We start from the raw sequence: 16,314 nt of genomic DNA, 5'->3' as shown, positions 1-16,314 counted from the left end.
AGCTGGATTAGGGCATTGACGCGGTCAATTTCTATACAACAAGTTCCCACCATGCACGTCATTATTTAGGCGCACATCACTTTGGCCGCGCGACTAAAAAACCACGTTAAGATTTACTTCCGTTGATGTTCATGCGCTGCTTTCTAAGGGTCAATCACCAAAAGTACGACACGCGCAGAGTGGCTTCTGGCTGACAACTGGTGGGCATCCACTCCGACGCGACAACTGGATTGTTTTCTTAAAGACCGACAACAGTCGCGCGCGACTCCACATACCACACCATTCTTGTCACACTCAATTGACCCCCGCAACTCACTCCGCGCCGACTAGGACACACCTGTAAACTACCCAAAAACGGGACCAAGCATCCCAGTTTCCACTAGTCTCGCTCGACCACACCTCACCGCAACAATGCCGCTGCGGCTTCCCATCGCAGTCGTCCCGAGGGACATCCCTAAACTCCCAACCAAGCCCCACCCGGCGCCTTCGCCGCTCCAGGCCGCCATCGGCGAAGTTATCAGCGAGACCGACTACGATGTCGTGTGTCTCCCGCTCGCCAACGACCGCTGGCGCGAGCGCTGGGACAGGCTGTGTCTCCGCCCTGTCGACGAGGAGGAGGATGCGATGCTCGACGCCTACAGCTCGGCAGACTCGCAAGCCGCGACCGAGCGATCCCAGGCGCGCGCTGACGTCGACCGCGAGGCCGACCTCTGGCGACGCGAACCCAGCCTCCGCCGCGACGAGTGCAACATTACGCGTTTGGAAGAATCGCAGGCGGTCATCGCCCTCGCGTCGGACTGGCTCGAACTCGACGCGCCAGATGAGGGCATTCGCTTCGATTCCGAGCTCGTAAGCTGACCCATTGGTCCATGAGACGCACACAGCTGACAACGTCACAGGGCCTCCGTGCGGAGATGGCACAAGCGCTCTACCTCTCGCTGCCCGTGCTCGTCATCCCTGCGCCTAATCTCGCGAACCGCGCTTTCCTGCCCTCGTACGCTCGCGCGATTAGCAACATCCTCCAGATGGGCGGCCAGAGCGCGTACACGCAGATTTCTATCCGCATCCCAGTGTCCGACCCGCTTGAGATTATCGGCCAGGGCCCGGCGGGTGCCAGCAACGGCGAGCCAAGGACGCACCACCGACGCGTGTCGTCCCTCAGCAGCCGCCCAAGCTCCATGCACCAGCAGCAGCTCAATGCTCTCGGCCCGCTCTCGGCTGGTGGCCAGCCTTCGGGAGGCTACAGCAACGGCGGCAGCCGTAACGTCAGTGGCGCGAGCGCCCAAACCTCGGGAACCCACGCATCTGGAGTCAGCTCCAAGAGCATGACGCACAGCGCGATCCAGGGCGACCCCAGCAGTACATGGGAAATGTGGGACTGCATTCGTGCCATGTGTGGCTACAACCCGCGGTTGACCATCAGTGAGTACCGAGAGCGGTAGCGAACACCTTTGCCGTGCTGACAGTCTCAGCGCTCGACCTGAGCAACCCTCTGCCCCCGTCCGTCGGGGCGTTATCTCGCTGGACGTCCGAGCCAGTCAAGCACATCTGGCTTCCTGCAACCGCATTCATCCCGAATGCCAAGGGATTCCCTGTGCTCTCCAAGGCGTGCCAAGCGTTTATCCGCGGAATGACCAAGCAGGCCCCAACCTTCATCCTCTCCGAGTGCGAGAAGGTGAGGCATCCGTCTGGTGGAGCGGCCGCGTACCCCCAGTACGTTCGCCACATTACTTCGCAACCAACCACGTCGGGTGCCAACATTTCGCCACAAGGACCAGAGGAGGTGGCGAATGGCTATGGCGACTTCCTCCAGGCACCACTGCAGCCCCTCATGGACGACTTGGGCTCGGCTACCTACGATGTGTTTGAGCGCGACCCTGTCAAGTACAGGCAATACGAGGAGGCCATCTACCTGGCCATCGTGGAGAAGGCTGCCGAGGGCAACGACGACCTGGTGATCGTTATTGCGGGCGCAGGACGCGGACCTCTAGTAGCGTGCACGCTACGAGCTCTGGCCCGGGCTCAGCTCGAGGCGCGGGTATACGCCGTCGAGAAGAACCCCAGCGCATTTACGACTCTCGAGGAGCGCAAGGCGCTCGAGTGGGGACACCACGTCGAGATTGTGTTCGGCGACATGCGCACCCTCCCAGTGACCGACCTGGCCGACATTCTCGTCTCGGAGCTGCTCGGCAGCTTTGGCGACAACGAACTGAGCCCAGAGTGTATCGACGGCGGCATGAGGTTCCTGAAGGGTGAGTGATACATATCTTGCCCCACTGACAACGCCAGCGGACGGCGTGTCCATCCCCACGTCATACACAGCCCACATTGCGCCCATCTCCAGCTCCAAGCTCCACCACGACGTGACGCAGCCGTCGCGCGCTGCGGGAGCCGCCGAGACACCCTACGTCGTCATGATGCAGCAGGTCAACCTGCTGTCCGGAGAAGGAGGCGGCGTGTCGGGCCGGTGCGGCGAGCGCATCCAGCAGTGCTGGCAGTTTGAGCACCCCCGGCGCGACCTGATACTCGACTACCAAGGGCTGCCGTACACCAACAGCCACAACACACGCTCGGCGACGCTCACCTTCCACATCCCGCACGCGTCCCCATGCCACGGCTTTGCGGGGTACTTTGAGGCGCACCTGTACGGCAATGTCGGACTCTCAATCCACCCCGACACGGCGGCGCGCGTCTCGCCAGAAATGTTCAGCTGGTTCCCCCTCTTCTTCCCGCTCAAGCAGCCCCTGTACCTCCCCTCTGGGGCCGAGCTCGAGGTCAACATCTGGCGCCTGGCCGACACGCGCGCCCGCAAAGTATGGTACGAGTGGAGCGCGGAAGCCTACCTCCCCGTCACGAGCCAGGCGGCGACACACCTCGGCACGCCGCGCCTCCGCGCGCCTGCGACCCCTGGCCTGTCCTCGGACGCGAGCCCGACGCAGGACGCGCCGTACTCGCCCCGTGAGGTGGCCGCGTCGTCCGCCCCAGACCCGGGCCGTGTCAAGATCGGCCAGACGACCCTCCACAACGCTGGCGGCGTGCACTACTGGGTCGGCCTGTAAGCTACAGATCTTGAGGCTTGGACATTACATTTCGCATGCGGTGCTCGCTCGGGATTGGACCTGTATGTATACAGTATCGTCGGCTGGTAAATCACAGTACATGCGCATGGATCATCTACATGGGTTTCGGTGCGGGCGTGGGCATGCTTGGTACTTGGGGGCCGGGTCAGCGTGCAGGTGACTTGAGTGCGTGTGGCACGAGGCGTGCTGTTGAATGTGGCGATGAATGGTGGAGGTTGGTGTGGCGAGATATTCACAATGACATGCGGATGATGGCTTAGTGGGCCCCATTATGGGCCTTGAACTGGCGATAGGTGGTCGAGGTCGACGACTCGGTGACGGTGCTGGTGCGATACTCGGTCTTGGCGCGGGCTCGAGTACCGAGGGCAGGCGGGGGTGGAGGAGGAGGGGGCTTGGGGAGGATCTCGTCGTAGCTTGGGAAGCTGGCAGCTAAACGGGCCTTGACGCGCTGAGCGGCCGTCAGGGGAGGCGGCGGTGGTAAGTTGGTGTTGGTCGGCTGCTTGAAGGCTGGGGCGTGTCAGTTGGTTCCGAAGCTGTTGGACAACTCACGGGCAGTGAGAGGTGCCGCGGTGCGACTTCGAGCTCGCTGGCCCGGCGTCACCGGCTGGGTGACATGTTGGTTGGAGCTGCCGGATGCCGCGGAGGGTGGAGGTCGAGTCGCTGTATTGCTCCGATTCGAGGGCAGTAATGGGACGTACTTCTCCTGCGGCTGAGGGTCCTTTGCAAACCTCGATCTCGTCGACCTTCCCTGCGATGCCGGGGGCTCAACGACAGAGTCGTACACTTGAGTGGGCTGTGCCGCCGCGGTAGGAGGAGGGGCACGTCTGGATACCTGCTCCCGCTGGTAGGTGAGGTCGGGTTGCAGGTTCGCCGGCGCAGCTGTCGGAGGAATGATAGTCGATGGTCGTCGGTTTATTGGCGGCACGACGACCACTGGGCGCTCAGTAGTGGACGGGCGATAGACTTGCAGTGGCTCGAGAGTTGCCGGGACGATGACTTGGTCATAGGCTGCGGGAGGCACAGTGCAGCGGCTGCTGCTTCCTGGGTTGTGCTTCTCCGCCAGGCGCTGCTTCCGCTCGTTCAGCTTCCTCTTCCTTGCGGTCGGCAACGGGGGCTGGTGGCTGGCGTCCTGCTCGACCGTCTTTGTGGCGAGGTTGAGAAGAAGGTCAGTCATTCCCAGGCCTGATAAGCCTCCAGATGGTGCCTTTGGCGTCAGGTCAGCCAGTGGCTCCCGGTTGGGTCTGGAGGGCACCGAGGGCCTCGAAGGTCTGGAGCGGCCGTCGTTTAGGTACTCTTGAAGGTTGAAGATGCTCTCTAAGTCGAGCTCTTCTGGGGCCGGCTGGTCACGGGGCTTGCTGGGCTGCAGCACCTCATACAGGGGTTCGGGCTCAAACTCCTCGACGTCGTCAACGTCGAGGTCGCCTTCAGCTTCAGGCATGTTGTCGAAGCCGTGCTCCTCGGGGCCGTGTGGCTCCTCCTCTCCGGGCCGAAGATCTTGCCACTCCTGTAAGATGTCGAGGTCGTCCAAGGGGATAAGGTTATTGTTGCTACTCTTGCTTCCTCTAGATGTATGGTTCTGGGAAGAGGTAGGCGGCCGCGACTGTGGACGATCTTGAGGTCGACTAGAGGCCGAGGTGGTCGGTAATGGTGTTCGACTCTGAGTAGTAGTCGGGCGGTTCACGGGCTGAGCAGCGTTGTCGTCACGAGTGAACTTCAGGGGAGAGTACGGCGCCACTGCATTAGAAGCCCGACCCAACCGTGCCTGTGGAAGCTGGCGAACGCGAATGGGTTGACTTGGAGGTGGGTTGGAAGCAGTGAACTCGGACACCGGCTCGCTCACCACGTCACCCCCGAAGCGCGGCACAAGTCTGTCACGAGCCTTGGGGGGCTTGGGTGCTCGACGAGTGTACTTTTGGAGTCGCTCGTCGACGGGGTACGCGTAGTCGGCGCCCTCCTCCTGCCGCAGCCTCAGCTCTTCGAGATAGTCCTCCCGCGGTACAGTTCTGATAGGTTTGATATTGTCCAGATAGGCAGGTTGAATCCTTCCAACGACGTGACGGCGACGCCTCGTCTTACTGGAGACCTTTTTGTGGTTGGTTGCTCTGTTGCGGGCTTAGCAGCGTTCATCGGCGGTAATCCCAGCTACACTCACGTCCCCTTTGACACGTAGTAATTGGAGGTCTGCGTGTAGTCGATCTGTCCGCACTCTTCATCCTCGAAGTAAGGAAATGGGCGGCGATAAGGCTGGTTGTTGAACTCGAGCCTGCCTTCTGTGGGATAGTGGCCGAAGGCGGGAATGTGGTACTGGCTCGTCGAGAAGGCCCGCGTGAATGGCATGTCATGACGGTCGGTCCTCCGATACCACGAAGGTGACATGCCTTGAGCCCTTGATAAGTCCTTGTGGCATCAGCGGTGAAACTCAAAATTGGGGACGTACCTCCTCCTCTCGGTCACGCCAAACTCTCTGAGCGGACTCGCCAGGACGGGGTAAGACGGCCGCCCATTCGTCATCTTCGTCGTACTCATCATCGTACGTGCTCGGAATGCGGTGGGGCTGGCTCGAGTGTAAGAACGATAAGCCACTCAACGGGTATGAAGGAGGGCGCTCTTGAAAGGGAGACCGCTGCTGAGAGGCTTGGTGTTCCATCAGCTCCTCGAAGGAGGGCATTTGACCTCTGGGGACGGGGCTGAACGCCGGCTCCTCCCTCTGACGACGGTGGACATGCCGGATACGGCGGGAGTACGTCTTGTGGCGACTAGAAGGCAGCTCCTCTAAGGGAATGTCACCGAGGACGACTCTGCTGCTGGCCTGCGACGGCGCAGACAGTGGCGGTGATAAGCGGACACGACGGCGTGGTGGCGTCTGGAAGTCCTCGTCGCCAGAAGGCTCCCCCTCCGAGTTGTCATGGAGTGGCTGGCGTCCAGACTGGCGCTTGAAGGGCTGCTGAGTGGGCGGGGGGCTTAAGTGGAGGTAGTCGAGTATGGGGATGTGACCTTGATCAGAGGGTGTGGGGGAAGGCGGCAGAGGAAGGAATAACGCTGCTTGGCCTGCTGGCTTGCGGCGTAAGGCGCTAGCTTGTTGCGAGCCGGGGCGATACTCTGTGGCGTGGTGAGGGGTTTCGGGGCCGACGGAGGAGGAGCGGTCTTCCCCGCCGGGTTTGATAGGCGAGAGAACGGGCGGGGCCTCTGGTTCAGTGTCAACTGGTGGGTTAGCAAACAACGGGGTTCAGTAACCCACCAGCCTGTTGGTCTCCCATCGAGCCGGCGGCAGAAGCAGGCCGAGGGCCCTCGACCCACTTCCCAGAGTCGTCCCAGTAGCCGTCTTCTGGGGCATCAAGCTCGTTACGGGGCAAGGGTACCGAGGGCTGGTCTTTGCTCTTCTTCCGGGTTGGTGTCTTCCTTGTCGTCGACTCGCGGGCCGACCCGCTGCGCTTCGCAGGTGGCCGGCGTCTTCCAGCGTCACCCGAGTCGTCGTCTTCCTCCTCCTCTTGAGGGTTGGACTGGGGGCCTTGTCAGGGGCGAGGACTAAGAGGGGAAGAGGGGAAGCGGCTCACGTATTTCGGGTTGGCGAGGCGTGAGCTCATGCGCTTGGTGCGTGGGCCGACCATCGCGCGCTGTGAGCTGTGAGCCGAGAGAGCCAGAGTGAGGCCAGAGGGACAGAGACAGCAGTGTGTGGTGAGGAGGTTGACAGAGTGAGAGGGTCAGTAATGGTCGAAGAGTGAGAAGATGAGAGATGTAGGATGAGATGGTGAAGTCCTACTTCAGCCCGCGCGCGACGCGAGAAAGGCAGGGAAGGCGAGGAAGACAAGATGGCGACCCGGTAGGCGACGCGTCCAAGGGCCAGGATCTTCTCTGGTCAACTTTTTGCCACCCGCTGACCGGACCACCTCCACCTCAACCAGACTCACGGAGATTGGCCCTTGCCCGCGTTTCAGCACACCACCTTCTCTCGCGTCACCATGACCGCTTGCTGACCACCCATCCACCACCACCGCCTCCCTCCTTTCGCGTGCAGTTCGCATCAACACACACTTTCTCATTACGACAGCCCTCTGGCTCCACTTTCTCCCGGGCGACTTACAGCGACACCACACACTCCAGCATGATTCTCAAGGTCAGGGTGAGTAGACTGTGCCGCTTGCGCTGCCAAGCTGGCTTCCTCCGCGCACACGCCGCTGACGCTGCCAGACACTTACCGGCAAGGAGGTGGGTTGAGCTTCATGGACGGTGTGAATGAGCTCTAACTCTTCAGGTCGAGATCGACGTGCAGCCTGAATGGCAGGTGAGTACTGCTAGCGCTGCTTGCTTGCGCGACGCGTCGCTGACGCACACAGATCAGCAAGGTCAAGGAGAGCGTCGAGGAGAAGGCGGGTATCCCTCCCGTTCAGCAGCGTCTGATCTTCGGTGGCAAGGCCATGTGAGTCGAGGTTTCGTGGGAACGCTACGCCGTGCCGCGCTGCCGGCGCCGAGGCATCGGGTCGGAGCCGGGACTCGCACTCACACACGCGCAGGGGCGACGACAAGACGATTGCCGACTACAAGATCACGACCGGCACCACCATCCACCTTGTGCTCGCGCTCCGTGGTGGGCGCCGATGAGCGAGCAGCTCACGAGCAGAGCGCTGCTGGTCGAGCGCAGTTGACGTAGGTCAGCTTGGCGGCGTCGAGACAACAGTGTCGGCGTTTGCCACCGACGGCCATATTAGAGGTCGAATGCATCTATTTACCTCATCGCGTACGCGCGTGTATGCACGCTAGGGCAGGACGAGTAGCGTTGTGTAGCGTCGACGTGACGGCTGAGCGGTTTCGCGGCGACCAAGTCGTACCAAGCAAGCCGTGATGGCGGCGGTGGCCGAGCGCGCCGAGCAAGCAAGCACAGTTGGGTCTACTCGTAAATACCTCTTTTGTGCGCGGATTTGAATCGGTCGGGAGAATATGACTGGCATTACCCGACGCCAGTAACGGCGCCCGCCGAGTCGACGCGATATTTATTTTGGACGGGAGGCCGAGTCGACGACAACAAGGCTAGACTTTATTGTCCATTTCATCGCGCCGCGCCCTCTTCCCACACTGCACACTGCTGCACACACACAACTCGGCGGCCCCGCACACCGACCGACGTGATGAGCCTCGCAAAATCAGTGCTCGCGCCGGCGCGCGGGCTGGCAGCGTCAGCCGCCGCCGCTGCTGCTGCTGCATCACGCCGTCCCAGCACGGTGCTCCGATGCCGCCCAGCGCCGACGCCTTCGCTGACCCTCGCCCGGGGATACAAGTCGCGCATGCACCTGCAGCAGGAGGACGAGTTTGGCGAGGAGGAAAGCGACCAGGTAGGTTGCGCTGCGTCTTTTTCCCGCTGACAAGCCGCAGGAGTTCATCCTCAACATCCTCGCCGCGAGCCCGTCGACGCGCGATTCGCGCGGGTACATGGCCTCGTTCCACCCCCCGACGCCCGAACCAGCCATCACGCTCGAGGCCGAGCTGCCGACCGCTGTGCCGCCCGCCGCCGTGTCCGCCGCCGAACCAGACAACCAGCTGGTCACGCAGCTGCTCAACCCGATCGTGCGCCGCCCGGCGCTCGTCAAGATCCAAGGCCCGTTCACCGACCACCAGCTGGCGTCGATCGCGCGCGGGATCCACTACCTGCAGAAACTCGGCCTCGTGTCCGTCGTCGTCATTGACCGCGACGACATCCCGCCATACGAGTCGGAGAATGCGGCCGCGGCAGAGGCGCAGCGCACTTTGGTGCTGCGTGACGTCGAGCGCGTGGTGCACTACCTCACCAAGGCGCGCGCCCCCGCCCGCCCGATCTTGGCCACCGTCGCGCGCCTGAGCGAAGAAGGCGACGTGTACGTCGAGGCCGAGGGGCTCGACCATGTGCGCCGCGCCGTCGAGGACGGCGAGATCCCCGTACTCATGCCTGTCGCGCTCGACCAGGGCTGCCGCTCGCGCCGGATCAGCGCAAACGGCGTGCTGTGTGCGCTGGCAGAAGCGATGAGCACGAGCAGCGAGGGGTCGGTCCCCATCACTGCTGCGCCGCCTGGTGGCCGGCTGGATCTCACCCCCGTGCGCCTCCTCATCATCAACCGCGAGGGCGGCATCCCGAGTTATGCGCGGTACGGGTTACCGCACCTGTCGATCAACCTGTCGTCCGAGTTTGACTACATCAACCGCACGTTCCAGCCCAACTGGCGGCAGTCGCACCCTACCGCGCTGTCCAACCTCGCGCTGGCAGACGAGTGCTTGAGCCACATGCCGCGCACGTCGAGCGCCTTGATCGTCAGCCACCGGTCGCCAGCGGCCCTGATCGCCAACCTCATCACCAACAAGCCGGCGCACTCGTCGTCTCTGCCACACGCGCTCCTCGAGCAGTCCGAGGGCCGCATCACGCCCGACACGCCGACGCTCATTCGCCGCGGCATGCCGGTTCGCATCCTGCGGAAGATGGAGGATATCGACAAGGCCAAGCTCACGACGCTCATGGAGCGCTCGTTCAACCGCGTGCTCAACCAGGACGCGTACTGGGCGCGATTGGAGAAGGACCTCGACTTTGTCATTGTCATTGGCGACTATGCCGCCGCGGCCGTGGTCACCCACGAGGGCCGCGACGAGGGCCAGGATATCTGCTACCTCGACAAGTTTGCCGTGCTCCCCTCGCACCAGGGCGACGGCACCGTCGACTTCCTGTGGGTCGCGCTCCGCGACGAGACATACGGCCTGGGTCTGCAGGACGCCGCCAACCCCAGCGTCGGCTCGCTCAGCGGTGTCGGCCGCGGCCGCGACCTCGTGTGGCGCAGCCGCGCAAACAACCCCGTCAACAAGTGGTACTTTGAGCGCTCGAACGGCTTCGTCATCTGCGGCACCAACAAGATGTTCTGGTGCGACGCCGAGCAGCGCATGCGCGAGATTGCCCAGGAGACGGGCGGCCTCATGCGTGTCGTCGACCCCTCCGAGTCGGACCGCATCGCAAAGTGGGCCCCGGTGATTGAGAACATCAAGTCGGCGTGGTCCGACTAGGGGCGGGCGTTGCGCCGCGGTAGCGGGGCCGCGATGGTGGAGAGACACGGTGAGGGGTGGGTGGTAACAAGGATCACCCACCACCCCTGCCTTATAGATTTCGGTGTTGTACAGTTCAGCATGGTGTCATAGAGTGTGGTGCAAAAGATAAATGCATATGTTTACGCTTCCTGAGATGGCCAGGGGCTCTAAGCCTGGCTTGTGTTTGTTTTGTAGTGCTGCTGCTGTCTAGTTCTTGCCGGCGATACGCTCGCGGGCAACGTCGACCTGGCGCTGGATCATCTTGCGCGCGGGGCCGCCAATGGCGTTTCGCTTCTCGACCGAGTTCTCAAAGTTGAAGACCTCAAACACGTCCTCGGTGAAGTGGGGCGAGAGGGCCTTCCAGTCCTCCATGGTGAGGTCCGAGATCTGGACTTTGCGCTGCTCGGCGAGCGCGACCGAGCGGCCCGAGATGTGGTGCGTCTCGCGGAAGGGCACGCCCTTGCGGACGAGGTAGTCGGCAATGTCGGTCGCGAGGAGGTCCATGGAGAGCGCCTCGGCCATCTTGTCGGCGTTGATGTTCAATGTGGCGATGACGCCCTCGGCGATGCGGAGCGAGGCCGACACGCTGTCGACGCCGTCGAACAGGGGCTCCTTGTCCTCCTGCAGGTCCTTGTTGTAAGTCGAGGGGATGCCCTTGACCGACATCATGAAGCCGGCCATCTGGCCGAAGATGCGGCCCGACTTGCCGCGGAGGAGCTCGAGCGAGTCGGGGTTCTTCTTCTGGGGCATGATGGACGAGCCGGTCGAGTAGGCGTCGGCGAGCTGGACAAAGCCAAACTCGGCGGTCGAGTAGATGATCAGGTCCTCGGCGAGACGCGACATGTGGATCATGAGGAGCGACGCCCACTGGAGCCACTCGATGATGAAGTCGCGGTCCGAGACGGCGTGCATCGAGTTCTCGCCGATCGACTGGAAGCCGAGCTCCTGGCGCAGGAGCTCACGGTCAAGGCCGTACGGGTTGCCGGCGAGGGCCGCCGATCCGAGGGGAAGGACCGAGATACGCGGGACCATCTCACGCAGGCGGGTCAGGTCGTTGAGGAACGCCGAGGCGTGCGAGAGGAGGACGTGCGACCAGCGGACGGGCTGGGCACGCTGGAAGGAATTGTCAGTTGCGTGCCCTCGCTAGCCGAAGCTCCTCCAACGTACCTGGAGGTGGGTGTAGCCGGGGAGGATGGCGTCGACCTCCTTCTCAGCACGCGAGACGAGGACGTTGAGGAAGTCCTTGAGGTAGCCCTCGACCTTGGCCGTCTCGTCGAGCAGCCAGATGCGCATGTCGGTCGCGACCTGGTCGTTGCGGGAGCGACCAGTGTGGAGCTTGCCGCCAATGTCCTTGCCGACAATCTCGGACAGGCGGCGCTCGTTGGCCGTGTGAATGTCCTCGTCGTCGGCCTGGATCGCAAAGGTGCCGTTGGCCCACTCCTGCTCGACCTCCTTGAGGCCGCGCGTGATCTCGGCCTGCTCGTGCTCGTTGACGATGCCAGCCTTGAGGAGCGCCTTGGAGAAGGCGATCGAGCCCTTGACGTCGGCAGCGTACATGCGCTGGTCATACTTGAGCGACTGGTTGAACTCGTGCATGAGGGGGTCGGTCGAGCCGGTGAAGCGTCCGCTAAGCCGGAGTCAGTGGGAGCTGCTCTAAGGGGGGAAGGGAGGAGGGGGGAGAAGGGATGGTGGCAGTACTCACCCCCAGAGCTTGCGCTTGGTAAAGTCCTGCTCGGCAGCCATTGTGATTGTTTTTGTGTCGGTGTGGGGGAGGGAGAAGTTGTGTCTAAGTGAAGGACGAGGGCGCTTTTCTGTCGCTTTGGCTCTTTATCTTTGTCGCAGTCGCGGAGTACCGACTCGGCGCCAGAAATCCAAAGATGGAGTCGGACGGATGAATCCGAACGTGTCAAGGCTATTCAATCCCCTCATTTAACCTCCTGTGTTTGTGATGACGCGCGCAAAGGTGGGGCACTATACGCGTCCAGGAGGCGACTGTTTGACCGGCGTCGGACCTGAAATTGAGTCCAGCAGCCGAGCGCGCGGGCCGTGTACGGTGGCCGACTTGTCCAGCCCCACCCAACAATCAACGAGGCGTCACTTGTCACGCTCGCTCCTCGACCTTGCTTGTGGGAAGTTTGTAACTTGTCCTCCTCGACAGCATTCATCGACTACACACACTCTTGCACACGTTCCATTTCGATACGATTACATCACATCTTTACGCCTTTGATTCTTTACGGCAACGCGGCACGAGCAAGCCAACGACCAGCGACGACGACCACAGCGACCACTGACGCTAAGCCCAACTCAAAACATTCAACCGTCCGTCGTCGGTCACGAGCCTCGCCTCCCCAACAGAAAGAACAACTAGCCCACATTCATTCAATCCTCTCGGTGCGCGTAATATCACGACAACGACAACGGAACACATCATCCCACACTCCTTGACTCCTTCTCTCTGCATCGACCACACATTCAACCCCAAAGCCCTTCGCAGGCCCCCCACAAGTGAGTCGAGAAGCAGGCAGGCAGACGCCGGCGCAGCGCCACGCCTCGTCGTCGTCGCGTGCGCCGTCAGCCGCCGCGCGCGACACGACACGCTAAGCTAACACCACCAGTGGCCACCTTTACCCGACAAGGACAGCCGCCTCTGACGAGGCAGCCCTCGTCGTCTGGCGACTCGCCGCGCCTCACGCGCCGCCGCTCCACGGCCGCCTCGGCTGGCAGCTTCTCCACCCCGCGACCACGGCTGGCGGGCGACCGGATGTCGTTCATCAGCAACGACTCGGGCTTCAGCGGGCTCTACGAGGACGACGAGCTGTGGGAGGAAGACGAGGACATGTACGACGCTGCTCGGACGCGCGCACCCCAGCAGCGCAAAGACGAGCCGATGAGTCCGGTGGCCGTCGTCCGTGAGTTGATCCTTGTCGTCGATGGATACAACTCACGCACCAGTCTACGTCGTGTTCTTCTACATTGTCTGGCAGATCCTCACCCGCTCAGACGACACGGAGATCCTCTCGCATCTGCCGTCTGGGTCGCCGCTCCTCTCGCCGCACGCGCTCGAGCGTAGTTCGGCTTTGCCACCCCAGCCGCAGCAGCAGCAGTACCTGCCCTACCAGTTGCCACAGCTCCCCTCGCCGATTCAGGCGGCTGGCGGCTCAGAATCGAGCTCGACTTGGCGCATAGTGCTCGGCACGATCGTCTACCCCATCTACCTCGCGATCGCGCTCGTCGCCATCCCGCTGCCCTACCTCGTCAACGCGGTCAACCTGATCCTGTCCATCCTCTCGACCATCCTCTACCCCGTGACGTCAACATCCAGACTTCTCGCAAAAACCTTTGTCATTGCGCCCCTCAACCTTGTGTACGGCTTCCTCTCCGCCCTCTACCCCGTTTACGTTTTCGTCGGCGGCGTCGTGGGCGTAGGCTGCTTCATGGGGATGGGCGCCGGGTGGATCGGCCAGCTCGGCCTGTCGTGGATCCTCGGCTCAAAGCCTGCTCCTCGCCGCCGCAAATCGCGACGCGTCAAGTCGCCCCGCTCTACCCACGGGACGCTCTCGCAGGAGGAGCACTCTGCTCATGCTCAGGCTCAGCCCCCAGCTCTGAGCAGGCACTCGTCGCTCCACCGCTCGGGCTCCGTCTCGTTCGAGCGCCCAATCCTCGAGTCTCGCGCCTCTGCGACCTTTGAGCGCCCGGCTATGTCGCGACCCACTTCCGGCACTTTTGAGCGACCCATTCTGTCGCGCCCGGTGTCTGGGTCTTACACTGCCCCCGGCGCGCGCTCCCATTCTGGCTCATATGAGCGCCGCTATGTTCCGATCGTCGACGTGTTACAGATTGGCGACGATCTCGTCGCCGTCGACGGCCATGGCCACGGCCACGGCGGCACGGCTCGCGAAGCCGTTGTTCTCGGCCTCCGCCGCCGCGGTGTTCGTGTCTAGACTTTTCCGACACCCGCAATCCCCTTCTTTCTTTCAATTCTTCGGGCCGTCCCTCTTGTCATGTATCTCGCGCGACCCATACTGCTCCTGTTGTAGATTTGCTTCTTTGGTCCCTTGTTCAGTAACCCGGCAGCTTGATGCCCTATGTGATACTCGTCTACAATGATGACAGTGCCGAGATCTATGCCATGCAGTGGTGGTCAATGCTAATGATCTACTCCTTGTCCTCAAAACAGAATCTTGGCGTTGTGGTACATGCCCAGCATTGGGCTCTGTCCGTCGCGCGTCCTCGTGGCCTGCACAATATCCTTGCCGCCAAACTTTTGGATAAACTCGGTCTGCGGGTATACGCCGATCGAGCGGCGTCGGAAGCCGCGCACGCCGGTCGACGAGAAGAACTCGCTGCCGAGGCGGCTTTGCGCCTTGCCCTTGGCCTTGGCCTCCTTGGGTGGCGGTGCCTCGTCGCGCCGGGACGGCGAGTTCATGATGAGCGAATACGTGTCGCGGAGGAGCTCAAAGTCGGTCGGGAAGAAGATGTCAAAGTACCCCTGCTTGACGAGGAAGGTCTCGCACGGCACCATGTTGGTGCCGTAGCGCGTCTGCACGACTGGGCCGTTGCGGCCGGGCACGGCATCGGGCAGCTCTGAAAAGTCGGACACGAGCAGCCGGTGCCGCGGGAGCTGGTCGCGCATGCGCTCGAGGAACGCGATCGCCTTGGTCGGGATGAAGTCGGGCGGGGAGAGGTTGGGCACGAACGGCATCTGCGAGTACACCGATCGCAGCGTCGACGACGCGAGCATCGGCTTGCTGAGCGGCGGCTGCGTGTTGGTGCTCGGCGGCAGCAACCGCCGGTACGCGAGCACTCGGCGCAGCAACGGGTCCGTCACTGGCTCGTAGAGTAGCGAGAAGTCTCCATGCCTGTCAATCGACACGACGGCCTGGTGAGGCTGCAGCGTGACCATGTCGTAGCGGATCATGTCGTGCGCAAAGTTGTCCTGGGGAGTGTAAGCTGCGGCACAGTCTGGCTAAACGCCGCAGCGCGGCCACTTACAAACACCTCGTTCGCAATCACAAAGCACGGCTGGTCTCCACCGCCCTGCCACTTGAACACGTCCTGGTTGATGACCTCGATGTTCGGGAACCCTTCCTTCTTGGCGCGCGCCTGCTGGGCGCCAGCGAGCGCGGCACTGATCTCGATGATGCGGTACTTGGTGCGCGCAAACACCTCGGGGTGCTCGTCCCGGAGGAAGGAGAGCGTGTCGGCCATGAACGAGCCGTTGCCCGCGCCGACCTCGTAGATGATCAGGTCCTCGTGCGGGAAGTGGTTGAGCTTGTACTGGCTCAGAATAGCGCTCGTGAGCGCCCGCGCAAAGTACGGCTTGAAGAGCTCGGTCGGCGTGTGCCACACCTGCCGACTGAGGCCCTCGCCCGCGCCGCCGTACTCGGCCTCGTACCGCTCCGCCACGGCCTCCTGGAACGCCGCCTGGTCACGGAAACTGCTGAAGTCGTAGCCTGACGCCGTGGGCGGCGTGAAGATGGTCACGTTTTTAGAAAAGTAGCCATAGTGCGGCTGCATGGGTGAGCTCGAGTGGAACAACGTACACCCACATTGTACAAGCTGTCGTCGATAAAGTCGCGCACGAGCATCTTGACGCGCGTAGGTGGCTCGCGGTAGTTGGCCACCTCGGCCGCCGACACGAGGCGGAAGTTCACGTGCTGCGCGTTAGCTTCGCCACGAAGGAAGAAGCAGCTTACGTCCGGGTCCGGGTCATCAGTCATCGACAGCGAGGTGTTGAAGTTGAAGCGCTCCTTGCCGCGGCCCGAGAGCTGCTTCTTCGGCGCTGCGGCCGCGCTCGAGGTCGCGAGGGATCGCGAGGGCGTTGCGAGGAAGCAGCGAGCAGCGGTTGCTGCTGGGGACGATGCGAGCGGGCGTATCCGTGCGCTGCTCGAGGCCACGGCTTCTGCCATGGCCCGGCGTGATATAGAAGCCATGGTGGTTTGGGTATATGGACGATGTAGATGTCGACGAGGTCGAGCTGGTCTTGCCTCCACTAAACCCAACCTGATGCAAGCCGAGAGACGATGCCGATGCCGCCCATTTGATGCGAGGAACGGCAGCGGGAGCATTGCCGCGTGTGCAGCACGTGGAGATGTTTGGTTCCGGGGTTTACAGCCCAGGGAAGGCAAGGATCTGACGGTGGTCTGGTTGCATCTTCGCGCGCGCGACTGTTATTGTCCTCGTCGACTGTTTCCTG

At 62.4% G+C, this 16,314-nt stretch overlaps 7 protein-coding genes across 7 annotated transcripts; 4 read left to right on the top strand and 3 right to left on the bottom strand.

Moving 5' to 3' along the window:
* Positions 1 to 225: 225 nt before the first annotated feature.
* On the top strand, positions 226 to 3,154 carry Prmt5 (Protein arginine N-methyltransferase 5). The gene is made up of 4 exons (XM_062774850.1): positions 226 to 849; positions 900 to 1,422; positions 1,473 to 2,252; positions 2,290 to 3,154. The coding sequence occupies exons 1-4, from the start codon at positions 412 to 414 to the stop codon at positions 3,057 to 3,059; spliced, it is 2,511 nt and encodes an 836-aa protein (XP_062630834.1). The 5' UTR covers positions 226 to 411; the 3' UTR covers positions 3,060 to 3,154.
* Positions 3,155 to 3,336: 182 nt separating this feature from the next.
* Positions 3,337 to 6,688, bottom strand: LOC62_06G008318 (uncharacterized protein; the record flags this gene model as incomplete). Its single annotated transcript, XM_062774849.1, has 3 exons — positions 3,337 to 3,587; positions 6,319 to 6,580; positions 6,635 to 6,688. 3 exons carry the CDS (start codon positions 6,686 to 6,688, stop codon positions 3,337 to 3,339), a joined length of 567 nt encoding a protein of 188 aa, XP_062630833.1.
* A 373-nt stretch (positions 6,689 to 7,061) lies between these two features.
* LOC62_06G008317 (uncharacterized protein) lies at positions 7,062 to 7,815 on the top strand. The gene is made up of 3 exons (XM_062774848.1): positions 7,062 to 7,200; positions 7,269 to 7,286; positions 7,333 to 7,815. Exons 1-3 carry the CDS (start codon positions 7,183 to 7,185, stop codon positions 7,726 to 7,728), a joined length of 432 nt encoding a protein of 143 aa, XP_062630832.1. The 5' UTR covers positions 7,062 to 7,182; the 3' UTR covers positions 7,729 to 7,815.
* Positions 7,816 to 8,359: 544 nt separating this feature from the next.
* ARG2 (Amino-acid acetyltransferase, mitochondrial) lies at positions 8,360 to 10,094 on the top strand (the record flags this gene model as incomplete). The annotated part of the gene is made up of 2 exons (XM_062774847.1): positions 8,360 to 8,407; positions 8,448 to 10,094. The coding sequence occupies 2 exons, from the start codon at positions 8,360 to 8,362 to the stop codon at positions 10,092 to 10,094; spliced, it is 1,695 nt and encodes a 564-aa protein (XP_062630831.1).
* Positions 10,095 to 10,322: 228 nt separating this feature from the next.
* argx (putative argininosuccinate lyase) lies at positions 10,323 to 11,858 on the bottom strand (the record flags this gene model as incomplete). The annotated part of the gene is made up of 3 exons (XM_062774846.1): positions 10,323 to 11,228; positions 11,283 to 11,742; positions 11,818 to 11,858. The coding sequence occupies 3 exons, from the start codon at positions 11,856 to 11,858 to the stop codon at positions 10,323 to 10,325; spliced, it is 1,407 nt and encodes a 468-aa protein (XP_062630830.1).
* A 394-nt stretch (positions 11,859 to 12,252) lies between these two features.
* LOC62_06G008314 (uncharacterized protein) lies at positions 12,253 to 14,200 on the top strand. Its single transcript, XM_062774845.1, has 3 exons — positions 12,253 to 12,623; positions 12,734 to 13,027; positions 13,071 to 14,200. Coding segments are annotated over exons 1-3 (1,284 nt in total). The 5' UTR covers positions 12,253 to 12,622; the 3' UTR covers positions 14,060 to 14,200.
* Positions 14,174 to 16,063, bottom strand: SPAC25A8.03c (Protein arginine methyltransferase NDUFAF7, mitochondrial). Its single transcript, XM_062774844.1, has 4 exons — positions 15,815 to 16,063; positions 15,668 to 15,775; positions 15,111 to 15,629; positions 14,174 to 15,054 (listed from the first exon to the last, which is right to left on the bottom strand). The coding sequence occupies exons 1-4, from the start codon at positions 16,049 to 16,051 to the stop codon at positions 14,287 to 14,289; spliced, it is 1,632 nt and encodes a 543-aa protein (XP_062630828.1). The 5' UTR covers positions 16,052 to 16,063; the 3' UTR covers positions 14,174 to 14,286.
* Between the last annotated feature and the right edge of the window lie 251 nt (positions 16,064 to 16,314).

This window comes from Vanrija pseudolonga, chromosome 6 (genome assembly GCF_020906515.1).
Source record: "Vanrija pseudolonga chromosome 6, complete sequence".
Lineage (NCBI taxonomy): Eukaryota > Fungi > Basidiomycota > Tremellomycetes > Trichosporonales > Trichosporonaceae > Vanrija > Vanrija pseudolonga.
Note: the sequence above shows the minus strand (reverse complement) of the source record. Positions and strands in the feature narration are given on the sequence as shown.

Coding starts and splice junctions, on each gene's coding strand:
- Prmt5 (XM_062774850.1), top strand. CDS start 412: ATGCCGCTGCGGCTTCCCATCGCAGTCGTCCCGAGGGACATCCCTAAA. Junction 850..899: donor TTCGCTTCGATTCCGAGCTC/GTAAGCTGACCC, acceptor ACAACGTCACAG/GGCCTCCGTGCGGAGATGGC. Junction 1,423..1,472: donor CAACCCGCGGTTGACCATCA/GTGAGTACCGAG, acceptor TGACAGTCTCAG/CGCTCGACCTGAGCAACCCT.
- LOC62_06G008314 (XM_062774845.1), top strand. Junction 13,028..13,070: donor GAGTCCGGTGGCCGTCGTCC/GTGAGTTGATCC, acceptor CTCACGCACCAG/TCTACGTCGTGTTCTTCTAC.
- SPAC25A8.03c (XM_062774844.1), bottom strand. CDS start 16,051: ATGGCTTCTATATCACGCCGGGCCATGGCAGAAGCCGTGGCCTCGAGC. Junction 15,776..15,814: donor CTGATGACCCGGACCCGGAC/GTAAGCTGCTTC, acceptor GCTAACGCGCAG/CACGTGAACTTCCGCCTCGT. Junction 15,055..15,110: donor TGATTGCGAACGAGGTGTTT/GTAAGTGGCCGC, acceptor TACACTCCCCAG/GACAACTTTGCGCACGACAT.